This window comes from Acartia tonsa, chromosome 9 (assembly GCF_053477335.1).
Source record: "Acartia tonsa isolate MP-2025a chromosome 9, ASM5347733v1, whole genome shotgun sequence".
NCBI classification, from domain to species: Eukaryota; Metazoa; Arthropoda; class Copepoda; order Calanoida; family Acartiidae; genus Acartia; species Acartia tonsa.
In genome coordinates, this window is record NC_137268.1 from 4,487,622 (window position 1) to 4,502,998 (window position 15,377).

The window sequence follows — 15,377 nt, forward strand, 5'->3', positions numbered from 1 at the left end:
TTATTTATTTGTTTGTCTGTGGGTGGATAAATTAGTTTCATAGAAAACTAAAAATTATGTATTATACAAATAACAATCTAATTGTAACTAATATAACAAGGGTAAAACGTATACGTAGTAAGCTTGAAAATTAAAGAAATTTTTTTTAATAAATAGACGATGCAGGGATCTAAGGGGATAAGAGAATGACCGATAAACTTATGTAAATTCCCAATTACCCTATCTGTAGATTACAATTAGCGGTTAAAACGTTTGGGCACTTATCTTAATAAACCAACCAATCAAAATTCAACAATAAGTTGACAAAATTGTGAAGCCAACGAATAAGAAAATGTTATTATAAAACTTTGTGGACTAGTATAATAAACAGGCCAATTTATTACTTCATATCAATATATTAGTACATCTGATGTAAGATTCAAGTATTAGTACATGAGTTCTCGAAAACCGACCTGTTAATTGCATGACCCTTTTCTTACAGATATAAATCTGCCAGTGCATTTCCCCAAAATGCTAATAAAACAAATACAACTAACAGACGTACCGACACGCCCTAATAATAAACAGCTGTGCAGTTAAAATTGTATATGGTGATTACTAAACCTTTTACAATTCTTTTAGTTTTTAAAAAAATCAAATATTTGCTTGTTTTTGCAAAAATAAAATTAAATTACTTGTAGGTGTTTTATTGTTGATATTATAAAACATATTTTTGGCACGTGAATGATATCTTGAGTATTTTAAATTTTGAAACTGGCATTCAAGTGTCATTCCTTTTTTTACAATTCTGAAGAATTGCTAATTTAATTAAATCCAGCCATTTCTGAGATCTTAGTTGACAAACATTTTGACTTAGTATTTATCTATCTATTTATCTTCCTTATCTTTTTGTATGTCCTATTGATTGGCTTACCTGTCAATTACCTCGTACGAGCGAGATTGCTATCCATGACAGTTTAACAACTCAATCTTTGATTCCACGTCTTTTTTCTGGAACTCAAATGGTAATAAATTACGCCTGTTTAAGGCTAACAAATTCTCCCTACTCTAGCTACTAGTGTAGCACATCTGACATAGCTTTTACTTAACTTTATTAGAAGGATATCTAGATAACATTTATTATTTATATTCAGGGATCTAAAGTGATAAGACAATAGCCGATAAATTGATGTACATTCCCAGTGATGATACACAAAGTCACTCCTTCTGTAGATTATAGTTAGTGGTTGAAACGTTTGAACACGTTTGAACCAACCAATCATTAATAAACAAAAGTCCCCAAATTTGTTATGCCAAGAAAGCTTGTAAAACTTTGGGGACTAGTGCAATTAACAGCCCATTTTCCCCTCTCTCTCTCTCTCTGATTTACATTGATATTTCATTGTAGGTCAGTAACGAGTCCAGATGCAGGTTTGCTTGAGCTGACCGGCCTGGCGCGAGCAGCTGTTGCTGGAGACGAGCGGGCACTTGACCTCTTTTCATCATGGCGGCCCAAAACTGGCAAGGTCGGGGCATATGGCCTTGGTGAAACCAGGTATAATGTACATTTATACAAAGCATATAAAAGTTATTAAATTTGGATCGTATAACAAAGTTTTATATTAACGTTTTCATATTCTTTGGCTTAACCACTTTGGGGACCTAATAATTTTTGATAGATTGGTTCATTAATTTGAGTGTTTAAACCTTTCAACAATTAATTGTAATCTACAAATGTGTAGTTATCATCATTAGGGATGTACTGTCTTATCCCTTTAGATCCCTGTTTGTTTTTAGGGAGAACCTGAACCTGTATGTTGGTTCAAGTTCTGGCATCATTTACTACCTGAACGAGAATGGAAGTTGTATGGAGGTGCTACAGGCAGATGGAGCTATTAGGTAAGATGTACATTAATTTTATTTCCAGTATGGCTTCGAAACCGACTAATATTCGCTGGATTATAATCTGTTATACTGAAAAATCATGTATAACTTATATTATATTGAAAAATCATAAGATTAAAACCAGTTTTATTATCCCTGAGGTGTGGAAAGCTGTCTATAATACGATGCAATTATAAAACGGATCATATATATATTCTTAAAAGCCAATTTTAATTTTTTCTAGAAATTACCTTTTAAAAAATTACCATAACACTTTTTTTATTTAGTAAAATTTTGAAAACAAAGCTAGCTATGTCATTAAGCTTTGAGTTATCAGTTAACAACATTTTTTTGGCTTCCCGGATATTGGATATTAAGAATTAAAATATTCAACATATTTTTGAGAAACATTTTAATCCTCTTCTTTTAGATCCCAATTGTACCATGAATCAGCTGATGTACTGATAGTTGTGACATAGAGCCTTGTGGTTGGTCAGTTTAATATTATATTATCTGTTATTAGATCTCTGTTGTACCATGAATCAGCTGACGTACTGATAGATGTGACATGAATCAGCTGATGTACTGATAGTTGTGACAGAGAGCCTTGTGGTTGGTCAGTTTAATATTATATTATCTGTTATTAGATCTCTGTTGTACCATGAATCAGCTGATGTACTGATAGTTGTGACAGAGAGCCTTGTGGTTGGTCAGTTTTATATTATATTATCTGTTATTAGATCTCTGTTGTACCATGAATCAGCTGATGTACTGATAGTTGTGACAGAGAGCCTTGTGGTTGGTCAGTTTAATATTATATTATCTGTTATTAGATCTCTGTTGTACCATGAATCAGCTGACGTACTGATAGTTGTGACAGAGAGCCTTGTGGTTGGTCAGTTTAAAGTTGAAGGAGATGGAGGTCTCTCTGAGATCAGCAAAGTTAAGATGTCAACCAGGTATCATATACTTTCATATATTACGGGGATCTAAAGAGATAAGACAATGGCAGATAAATTGATGCACATCAACAATGATAATACACAAAATTACCCCTTCAATAGATTAAAATTAGTGTTTGAAACGTTTGAACCAACGAATAAGAAAAAGTTATTATAAAACTTTGGGGACAAGTGTAATAAACAGCCCATTGTCCCCTCTCTCTCTCTGGATATGTTCAGGATGTGTCCTTGGCCTTAGGGCATCTCCAAAAAGATCTGTTTGATATCCCTTCCCCCTGAATATTTGATTTAGTTTTGAATAACAAGGATGACAACATCCATAAAAGCATTGCTATGAAAAGGTAAAACAAAAGGACATTACCACTTGTTGAGTTTCCGAATAGAATGAGTAGAAAAGAAATTTATAAGTCTTAACAAAATTGTAAGTAAATTTGATGCAAAACTGCTAAAATACAGGATGATGTTTAAGGACACACTCTCGATTTTAGGGCTTGATTTTAGAGATCCTTTGCTTAAAACAGTGTACCTTGTTGTAATAGGAATCGGTTTTACAAAATCAGATGAATAGGATAGTTATATCACATAAAGAATTGTTGTTTGAAGGGTTGACCATCAACATGTTTTACATTGACATTCTAGTAACAATTATAGACTTGCTACGCTTACTATATCGTTTGAAATAGATAGGAAAATTCAAATTTGTCTAAATTAACGATGTTACGGAGGGAAGAAAGGATCGAATATAATCATAGAAAAGCATTGCTTTTCAAATACAAAACCTTAATATTTTTTTTTTATGTTTGCAGAAGTTCTGAATGTTGTATAACCTGGGCTGGTAAAGGATTGTTAGCAATTACTACTGGAGAATTATCTGTTAGACTTTGGAATTTAGGTAATCTATCCTTATTTATAAAGTAACAAGGATGACAACATCCATGAGTAGCGTAGCTCAAAAATTATGAATGGATATCGGGAAAAATTACTATAAAGCAGTGTCATACAATAAACATTAATTTTGATAAAATAGGGAAATCAGGAACCCGTAAAAATCACGCAACCTTAAAAATCACAAAAATTTAGGAATCGATCTAGCACCGCAATTTATAAACAAATCTTAATAAAACTTGATAAAAATATGTAGAATATAAGCATATTCAATCCCTGATAATTTCAGCCGCCAATTCTGAATAGGAATCGAAAAAACCATAGAAAACCTAAAAATCTAGGAAACGATCTAGCACCCCAATTAATAAATAAATCGCAATAAAGCTTAAGGAACTTATGTAGAATGTAAATCTAAGCAATCCATTAAAATTTCAGCACATTATCTTAGAAAGGAGTTGAGAAAATCAAGAAAACATGTAGCTGCTTGTAAATATATAAACAAAAATTTAAAAATTCTCAAGATATTTGTTTTACAAAATGTCATGAATAGGAAATAATCCTAGATTTTGCTTTTTAGATTCTGGAGATAATTTTGTTTTGACTGGCAAAACAGGACAAGGTAAAAATTTTTTTCCCAGTATGGCTTCGAAACCGATTAATATCCGCTGGACTAAAACTAGTTCTCAGTCATGCTGAAAAAAATTACAGACAATTTTCTACGAATATCAAAATAATGTCAGTTTTGTTTGCCTGAGTCTTGGGTCCCTCGGGGCTGGTTTTTATCTTAAAACATTTTATTTAACTATCCGCGGAAAGCTGTCTATAATACGATGCGCTAAATAACTAATAAATAATTAATTGGAGAAGGATAGCTCTACCCGATGAAGGAAGATGTCCATCATAACTATTTTCGGTTCGATTCGCCCCATCTCTTTATGCATTCCCCTTTGAACTGGATTTTTCTGGATTATCTATTCCAAAACTTGATAGCGATAAGGTGTTTATACAAGTGCGCCAATGTTTTTTTTATAAAATTGTTAAAAAATGACATCTGTTTGGTTTTCCTTTGCAATTAAGCTTTTTTTAGGTACAGGGAAGGTTTTTAACTATTTTGGGAGAGCGTATCTCTACCCTCCCAATTTAAAATCACACCCCCAAATTTTTTTCTGAATATTTCTTATTAAAACTCAGTTAAAAAGTAGAAGGGCGGTTGACTTATCCCCCTCCCACCTTAAGAACACCTAGAGGTTTCTTGGGGGCGTCCGTTGCCCCGAGTCTTTCTTAAAATAAAAGCTATGTCTTGCATTTTTTTCAATTAGGTGTTTGATCACGAATTTCATATGGTAAAAATATTTTTCTTTTTTAATTGTTATCCTAATAAGATAAAAGTTATGCTTGAAAATTGTTTTAATAGCTATTATTATATGTTGCATTTTTAGATAAACGGAGGAATTGCGTTCAGAATTGCGTCAGAATTTGCGTCATTTGCGTCATTTCAATTTTCAGATTTTTATTACCCGTCATCGCTCTACCCAATCTAGAGAAATATTCCCCCAAAAAAAACATTAGACTTGTTACTCTATCCTCCACCTCCCCCGTATAAGATTTACTTTTGAGATACATAGACAAATTAGCTTATATTGGTAACCTAATTTCCTCTGTCAATATATGCACGTATACTAAATCCATTATTCTGACTGTCCATCACTATTTTAAAATTAAACATTCAGAGAAAAATAAACCCACCAAAATTTTTTTTGGTGAAAGTGGGTGGTCGACTTCTTCCCCATCCCTCAAGTGCCCCAAAGGTCTCTAGGCGCGTAGCAACTAATCTTATATGTACTATTTGTTCAGGAAAGACAGAGTTTATAACAGATATGAGCTTTTGTCCAGCTAAATCAACTTTGGCAGCAGGTATATTATTAGTCTAAATAATTTTTTTATAGAACAATAGTATAATTTGTAAATGTAAAATAATGTAAATCTTTTAGAGCTTCTTAAAATATTTTCGTTTAGTTTAGGGCATGGTAGCTAGGGGCGAAGTTGATATAACTTATTGTAAAAGTATATTACATAAAAGGCACATAAAAAGTAATATTCAGTATTAGAAGTAGGAATGTAATCCTTTTAAAATGAGAACATTATTGTAATCTTTGCAGGGAGTAAGGGAGGGGACAATGGGCAATTAATTCAATTTAAGAGTATTTGCTGAAAGACCTTGAAATCCAGATTAATCCAGGAAATTTGGTGGAAATTGTAAAGTGATTGTTAATTAAATCTAGAAAACTATAAAATAAGAAGAAAGTTCCAAGAAAAAAAGCATTCATTTGAAAATTATATCACCATATACCCTCCCTTACTCCCTGAATCTTTGGATCAGATGGAAAATTTCTATTACAATGTGAAGAGATTATTTTATTGCGAGCCAGACGTTTATTTTATTGGTGTCCTAACGTTCAAGAAAGTCTTTTTATGAGTAATATTATAATAATTATCAAAAAATTGGGAGGGTTCTAATACATTCTATTTTTAAATAGTAGCTTGAACCTCATAAAAAACATTGGTATATATTTACTTACATGTGGTATAGGTTAGCCTGTGTAGAATATATAGATAGACCTATTTAAGTAAAGTAATGATTTTTTCATCTAATTTTAATCTTTATAAGATAATCTTAAAGTTAGTCTGAAGCATAATTTTAAAATTAAGTTAAGCTGTTATAACTATGTTATAATGTATATTATTTTGACTGATTGTATGATCATACTATAAAAAAAACTACACGAGTATATACTATTTATTTATCAAGGTATGTATTTATAGAAAAGTCCTGACATCTCAAGTTTGTACAGTTATAGATGTTTTTAAATGGCAAAGAAAGAAAGTTGCAGACTATCAAATTGTATATTATTTTGACTAATTGTATGATCATACTATAAAAAAAACTACACGAGTATATACTATTTATTTATCAAGGTATGTATTTATAGAAAAGTCCTGACATCTCAAGTTTGTACAGTTATAGATGTTTTTAAATGGCAAAGAAAGAAAGTTGCAGACTATCAAATTGATTAGGCTCAATATTTTATACTTTTTTTTGTTTTAAAAAATATTCCAATAGATGAATTAATGTTGGGAATGTGATCCTAGATACCTCTATTGGCATTTGAGGTGGTGGGGGGGGGGGGTCATTTTTCAATAGGCGAATTATCTTCGAATGGAGAAAGTACCCTCCTTTAAATAGTCATAAATATTCCAAGGACCTACGTGAAGTTACATTAGGAAGGGGAACCATATGACTTTACCGGTTGGAGAGATTTTTGGTACAGACAGACATCCTGTTACTTTTATAAAAGGATAAAACACGTAATATAGGGTCTAATTGATATTTGCCTCTATATTTGTCATGCTTAGTATTTCTTATGTGACACGCTGCAGGGAAATCAATCTTTAAAATACCCTTAATATATAAACTGATTTCTCGTATTCATTCGAATCCGGTGGATAGGAACCGGTTCTCATCCATACGAAAAAACTATGTCTAGCATCGTATTATATCCAGTTTTCTACGAATATAGAAATGTACAATCATAAGATTAAAACCAGTTTTTTTAGCCGGTGCCTCCGGCACCTCGGGGCTAAATAAACTAGTTTTAATCTTATAATTGTACATTCTATATCCGCGGAAAGCCGTTTATAATACGATGCGAGAAATAACTATTCTAAAATGGCACTTTGTCTGTAAAGGAGTGTCAAAATCGTATGGTGGGGTGTGTCAAAAACTCCGCACCAGGGTGTAGCAACTTATTTTAATTGTAGGTACCAGCCTTGGAAATATACTGATGTGGAAATGCTCTGAGATGAACAAAAACAGCTATTTGTCTCAGGTAGAGTTGTAGTTTTGATGTATAACATATTAACAAATGGATCAAATACTTATTTACTATCATTGGGTTTTTTAATTTGCTTAAGGATTACGGAAACAACGAAAACTAATCGATAATTACCTAATAAAATGTAAGCATCATTTTCATATATTTAAACAGATGTTAAACAGATTTACAACGAACTATTATATATTTTTTTCTTTACTTTTTAAACGTTGTCTCAAAGTCTGATAAAGCTTCATCTTTGTCGCTGTTTTCATTTATTGTAACGATAAAACTATACCAAATTTTAAAAAACATACATGCTTTCAACTTTATTTTATGTAAAATCAAGTATTTATACATTATATAGTTTAGTACTACAATAGTCCTAATGTATATTTACATATTCTCTTAAATAAATATTTTTTTTATCCACAATGAAACATAAAGATTGTTTATTTATCTAGTTTTTATTCATTTCTTTAATGGATATAGTATATGTGGATATATTGACGGGAGAAAATTTGTTGTCAATTTAGGTTGCTACAATAGTCCTTATTTATTGATTAATTCGTTCATGGGGGAGGGAATTGGGTAAAAAGAGTGCATGGGGGGTAACGTTATTTTAGCCAGCTGTGAGCATTACTTTATTAGTGAATAAGAAAATCTGGTGCAACATCTAAGTAACAATATATCGATTATTCCATTTGTCGGTTAGTAACAGAACTTTTATTTTATAGTTTTCCTCTAGTTCTTATTTACAAACTAGAGGTTATGTCCCTAGCATCTAGGGTCTCTGTCATAGACGTCCACGGGGAAGGGGTGATTACCCCCCACCCCCAAACGAATTTGGGGGTGCCGTAGGGGTATTTATCCCCCCCCCCAAACAATTTTTAAGGGGTAAATATCCCCCCCCCAAAATAAAAAATCTCTAACAAAAAAAAATTATTTTTAATACTAAATATTTAATAAAATTTAAATTACCCCCCCAAAAATTTTACCCCGGGGGTAAATTTATTGGGTTTACAAAATTTACCCTTGTCAACAGATTTCAGGGGGGATAATTACCCCCCCCCCCAAGCAAATTTTACCCCCGGGGTAAAAATTTTTTGGGAGGGGTTAAAAAATTTACCCCCCCCAAAAACGAATTACCCCCCCCATAAAAAAATTTTAACCCCCCCCCCCAAAAAAAATAAAAAGCTTGGACGCCCCTGGTCTCTGTATTCGAAGGGCCAGAGGAAAATAGCTCAAAACCATTCAATCCTGAAAATAGAATAGACTAAAACCATTACAAAACCTTTGTGAAGATTACCTAAAATAGAGAACCCAATCGGTTCAGTAGTTCTTGATATCTTAAGCTTCAGACAAAAAAAAATGTTACTGCTTTATACAATAGGACTACAACATATAAATTTCGAAATAAAAGATATTATTTATTAATAGCTTCAATGAGTAGTTAACCATTTGAAGGTATTTTTAACTTATCTTTTATAAATTGATTTTTTTATTATTTTTATTATCAGTCGATTTTGGATTGTCTTAAATCAATCCAAAAATAAATAAATACTGGTTGCTTAATTTGGACATACTTACATTTTAAGACCTAGTGATTGAGATGCCTCGCTTTATAGCATTATGCAAAATGATTCTAAGAAATAACGTCATTATTTCAGGATTTAAAGTATGAATATTCATGGTCTTTTATGTAATACTAGAGTTGGCTCAATATAACTATCTCGCTATTGGCTAGTTTTCTATAAGTACATATCTATTTATCTATTTCTCAATAAATCAATTTTCCTCCCCTGCCATTACTATCTAAAAGAAAGAAGTAAATATTTATTAATTTAAATGATTTTAATAAGATTTTTTCAATTATATTTTTTTTCACATTAACATCACCAAAGGGTTAACATGATTAAAATTTTAGTTTTAATATTTGAACATACAACGGAAGTGTCGCCACAATCGAATTCTTTTAAAACAGAATTTACTCTATTATTGACGCATATTTTTTGTTTATTAAATAAAGATTAAATACTTCAACGTAATTTAAATATAAACATGAAGTGAAAAACTTAATTCATTCCATAAACAAATAGAATAAAAGTATTATCGCTTTGGTCAATGAGAGTTAAATTAGGATTATTAAAGCACCATGAGTATTAAACACATTATCATTGGAAGACTCGAGCTCATTTATAGACGTTTATTTCCTATATAAATCTATCAAGAATCTTGATGCAATAAATCAAGCCGTTTTATAAAAAATCAGTCGAAAATATTTCATAAGGTAAGAAATATAAAAAGTTGTCGCTCATATAGGTATAGAATAGAATAGCCTACTGTTAATCTATAAGTAATCACAATTAGGGAGAGGATAATGGGCTGTTTTAATTAAACTTGTCCTCTAAGTTTTATAATAATGTTTTCTTATTTGTTAGCTTTATAACTTTTAGGACTCTTCTTGAATTTTGATTGGTTGGTTCATTAGGTTCAGTGTAATAACATTTCAACCACTAATTGTAATCTACAAAAGGGGTAATTTTGTGTATCATCATTGGGTATGTAAATCAATTAATGGGCCATCGTCTTATCCCTTTAGATCTCTGAATCCCAATACATAATATTTTGTGGGCATATCCTGCTCTGTTTGTATACGTGGAAAACATTGAAGATTAAAAAATGTTTTATAAGATGTAATTTGATGCGAATTAATATTTTGTTTGATTAATATTGGTATCATGATAAAAATTTACTATCTAGTTGGAAAGAAAAGATATTCTACAAATAGGCCCGTACAATGTTTTAGTTTTAAATACTAATATTTGTAATTTTTTTTAAATATCTTAGAATAAATTTGAAATAAGGAGAGGAGTTGGGGGGGGGGGGGGGGGAGGAGGTAATGTTTTTTCTATGTGCTCCTACCTTCAGGTGGATTTATTTCTGTGTGGCTTTACCTGCAAACTTAATAAAACCTTACTTGAGGACAAACATGAAATGAAAAAACTACCCTTCCCTAATTGGGTGTGGGGGGGGGGGGTCTCTGCTTAATAGGAACTCTAAGGAAACCCAACTACGCATTTAGTTTCAGCTGGAAAGCTTTGATTTTTCATATTCGTGCTAAGGAACCTTGTTGTTCAGGTAAATTGACGTAAAATAATTACATAATGACGGGTAAATGAATGGGACGTTGACATCAGATGGTTATGAAATACAAACAAGAACGATTATCATCAAAAACAGTTTTTTCATATAAATATAAGACCGACAAGAAGGAAAATTTCTTCATTTTTTATGCTTTTACATATAGTACCTTCTTGAGCATTGATAACTAATTTAATACTGAAAACAAGGGGGAGGGGGAGTTTTTCATTTGTTTATTACTCGATCTAGGTTAGGTTAGGTAAGTTATATTGAGTATGGGTAGCTCCACAGACGTCACCGAAACCGTCCTAATTTTGTATAACTTTTGCGGAACAAGTTCCAATTACGTCATATTTTTCTTTCCCGAAAAAGGGAGGGGGGGAAGAAAATCTCTTCAAAAGAGATGGGGAAAACCCCCTTTTCTCCCATCTCTTTTTTCTTCCCCCCTTCCCTTTTTTTTCTTTCCCCCTTCTCTTTTTCGGGAAAGAAAAATATGACGTAATTGGAACTTGTTCCGCAAAAGTTATACAAAATTGGGACAGTTTCAGTGACGTCAGCTCCACAGGGTTAGGGCACCTCAGGTATAGGCCCCAAAGGTTATACATGCTCAATAGGGTGGGTTGATTTTGGACATTTTTTTCTGAAGCCAAAGCGGGGATCTGCAAATGATTTGTATGAGTATAATACACATCTGGATGATTCAAAATTTATCCTAAGTCTTAAAACCGCTGACGACCAGACATTCAATTGTATAGCTATTTGTAAATGGGAGTAAAAAATTTATTGAATCAGAACTATGGCTTCATGGTGCTCCCAGGAAAGACATTGAGGAGTAGAATCAGGAACCAAAAATCTTGTTCCTAGTCTGAGAAAATCCAAAAAACCTCTACAAATTGGTCAATTCTCAATAAACCTTTAAAGAATGTGTTTTTTTTAGTGATTTCTAAGGCTAGGAACGAGATATTTTGAAACAGACAAAAGTTCCTGATTCAGCTCCTCAAGGCCTTTCTAGGGAGCACCATAAAGCCATAGTTTTAATTCAAAAAAATGTTGAATGTCGTCTTTGCATATTAATAAGTAATCAAATATATATTTTAGTGGTCGCGTTCTAAAACTCAATGTTTTAAAATTATTTTTCTGTAAGAAATGTTTTAAAGGTTAATTTTATCTGTTGCATATCCCCTCTTTGTCCAATTCCGATATGAACCCGCCCTAATGCTCAAAAGGCACTTTGAGTGAAAGCACTGACTTATTTGATACACTTTATCACAGTATTCAGATTCATACTATTTTTAACAGCTGCAGTCGCAGCCGCTTTTCCTGCTCTCAGACGCCAAATTTAATTAAGCATTAGAAACAGCTGGCTGTAGTATGGCTGAATCTTTCAGATGTGTAACTCATTTGAAATGTAGTTAAGTGAAATCTTCATATAAAGATAACATCAAAAAGTCATTAAATGCGTTTACACTAATCACAGTTTGTTTTTTCACTTAAAGAAACAAAAAATATATTAAGACTTAATAATCCATAACCCAGTACAAGATAATTGTAGAGTAGCCTCAAAAATATTGCAAAAATGAACGAGGCAATTATTTTATGATAAAGACACTTATAAAATCATTCGCTGACAGACTTTCTAAGAAAATACAATCTTAAATATACATTGTATTTCAGGACTGTTAAGTAATATTTGTTCAGAGGGTAAATGACCTAAAAACTTGCTATATTTTTAACCTTTTATATAAAACTAGCGGCTACGCTCCCTAGAGGCCTCTAGGTGCACTTGAGAAAGAGAGAAGGGAGGGGAGGGCCCGGGGGATCCAGCCCAATTTTCTATTCCAGATTAAAAAAGAAACAGTAACAATATTTTTTTACTCCCCCTACTATTAAATATTTAGTAATAAAAATAATCGCGAAGCGCGCCAAAATTTTCTTTGATAGGGATTTTTAATTTTGGGGAGGTATTTACCGCCCCTCCCCCTAAAATTGTTTGGAAGGAGGGGGGGTAATCACCTCTTTACCCCCTCCCTTCTTGGACGTCCCTGGGTGGTTATAACTTACCCAAAAATAGTTATAAACCTTCCAAGGACCTATGAAAAGCTACACTGTCAAAGAGAACCATATCAGGATCGCGAGATCCTTTACCATGGACAGAAAATCTTACTACTTTATATATTAGGAGATGTAGATAAAATTTAAAGTTTTTGCAAATTCTTTTTTATATTTTATGTTATTAATGCCATTTTAATTTAGGAAACCAATTGGACACCAGAGCCTATGGCCAAAGTTGGCATGGCTATCAAACAGTTAGCTTGGGGGTCTCAATATAATCTACTTGGAGTTAATACAGTTAGGTAAGATGTTTTCTCGTATTTGAATCCGGTGGATAGGAACCGGTTCTCATCCATACGAAAAAACTATGTCTAGCATCGTATTATATCCAGCTTTCTACGAATATAGAAATGTACAATAAATAAGATTAAAACTAGTTTTTTTAGCCGGTGACTTCGTCACCTCGGGGCTAAAAAAACTAGTTTTAATCTCATAATTGTACATTCTATATCCGCGGAAAGCCGTTTATAATACGATGCGAGAAATAACTGTTATAGCATAGAATATATACTAAATAAGGCATAGCCTATATAATAAAGTTAGTTTGGCTACCAAACAGTTAGCTTGGGGAACTCAATATAATCTACTTGGAGTTAATACAGTAAGGTCAGATATTTTGTAGCATAGCCTATATACTAAAGTTAGTATGGCTATCAAACAGTTAGCTTGGGGATCTCAATATAATCTACTTGGAGTTAATACAGTAAGGTAAGATATTATATTGCATAGCCTATATACTAAAGTTAGTATGGCTATCAAACAACTAGCATGGGGATCTCAATATAATCTACTTGGAGTTAATACAGTAAGGTAGGATATTATATTGCATAGCCTATATACTAAAGTTGGTATGGCTATCATACAACTAGCATGGGGATCTCAATATAATCTACTTGGAGTTAATACAGTTAGGTAAGATAATATATAGCATAGCCTATATACTAAAGTTAGTATGGCTATCAAACAGTTGGCTTGGGGGTCTTAATATAATCTGCTTGGAGTTAATACAGTAAGGTAGGATATTATATAGCATAGCCTATATAATAAGGTTGGCATGGCTATCAAACAGTTGGCTTGGGGATCTCAATATAATCTACTTGGAGTTAATACAGTTAGGTAAGGTATTATATAGCATAGCCTATATACTAAATAAGGCATAGCCTATATAATAAAGTTAGTATTGCTATCAAACAGTTGGCTTGGGGATCTCAATATAATCTGCTTGGAGTTAATACAGTAAGGTCAGATATTATATAGCATATAAGCCTATATACTAAAGTTAGTATGGCTATCAAACAATAAGCAGAATATAAATGTAAAAGTATAGACAAAATTGTATATTTGTAGTAAAACTGCTTAAATAAATGACATACTAAAATAGAAGACTTAAAAATATAGATGCTTGTACCTTATTGTAATGGGAATCAGTAATTAAAAAATTAGATGAAGAGGGTAGTTATATTATTACATAAAAATTGTTGTCAGAAAAGTTAAATCAGCATGTTTTAATTGGAGGTACGGCCATTCTGGTAACGATTATAGTGTTGTTACACTTTCTAAATCATACCTAACTCTTATAGGAATCATTATAATAAGTTTGAAATAATTTTTTCAATTTTTCAGGGAAGTTTTTATCCTCCGAGAACATCAAGTGTCATCTCATTACAATCAAAATATATTTGCCGCTCAGGTTATTTTTTTTTCAATTTATAATGAATAATACAAGTTGTAAAATGTTTGTCTGTCTGTCCCTCTGTCTTAGAAATGAGATCTTTATACTTTCTGGTAACACGAGAGCTGTAAGCCTTATTTTATGTTACTTCTTCTTTTAAAATCTAAAAAAAATCCTCTTTACCTAAAGAAGAAGAAGTGTAGCCGTTAGTTTTTATTAAAGTATTGGTACTCAGGGAGTAAGGGAGGGGACAATGGATCGAATATTCAATTTTTAGGAGTCTCAGACTTTGGGGACTGGCTTAAAGGGAATGTGCAAGAATTTAGCAGTTTCTGACTGAGTTTGGGGACTTGCGCATAGAATGCCGCTACTCGTTATGTATGTTTTGAATATTGCAGACGGTGAGAAGGGATAAGGGAAGTGGGGGCAAGGGAAATAAACACTCGTTGTGTTAGTTTGGAATGTAGCAGACGGGGAGAAGGGAGGTGGGGCAAGGGGCAAGGGAAATAAACAGAATAAAAAGGGGCAGTCATACTCATATTCTTGCTAGCAGCTGGCCGGGTCCAATAATCTTTTAATATAAAAATCACACCAAAAAACCTTAATATATTTCATCAAAAACAAGTTGTGATTTCACTTTACATGACGCTATGGAAATCTATTATTCAATTAACAATCCCTTTATAATTTCCTACAAATTTATTGGATTAAACTGGATTTTATGCCCTTTCTTTGATAACTCTTATATTGAATTAATTGCCCATTGTCCCCTCCCTTACTCCCTGATTGGTACTGCTAGTTTTCTATGCTCAACTCAATCAAGTTCCAACCCTATTCCCCCTTAAAAAAAATTGGGGACAGTGGTAA

The 15,377-nt window shown here is 32.4% G+C and overlaps 1 protein-coding gene across 1 annotated transcript in view; it reads left to right on the plus strand.

Moving 5' to 3' along the window:
• rempA (intraflagellar transport protein rempA) overlaps positions 1-15,377 on the plus strand; it is a 76,229-nt gene that overhangs the window by 11,957 nt on the left and 48,895 nt on the right. Inside the window, exons 8-16 of the mRNA XM_080172129.1 lie at positions 1,388-1,534; positions 1,777-1,878; positions 2,697-2,822; positions 3,632-3,717; positions 4,288-4,329; positions 5,565-5,624; positions 7,530-7,597; positions 12,980-13,080; positions 14,462-14,528. Coding sequence (XP_080028255.1) covers positions 1,388-1,534; positions 1,777-1,878; positions 2,697-2,822; positions 3,632-3,717; positions 4,288-4,329; positions 5,565-5,624; positions 7,530-7,597; positions 12,980-13,080; positions 14,462-14,528 — 799 coding nt within the window. The remainder of the gene's footprint in view (positions 1-1,387; positions 1,535-1,776; positions 1,879-2,696; positions 2,823-3,631; positions 3,718-4,287; positions 4,330-5,564; positions 5,625-7,529; positions 7,598-12,979; positions 13,081-14,461; positions 14,529-15,377) is intronic.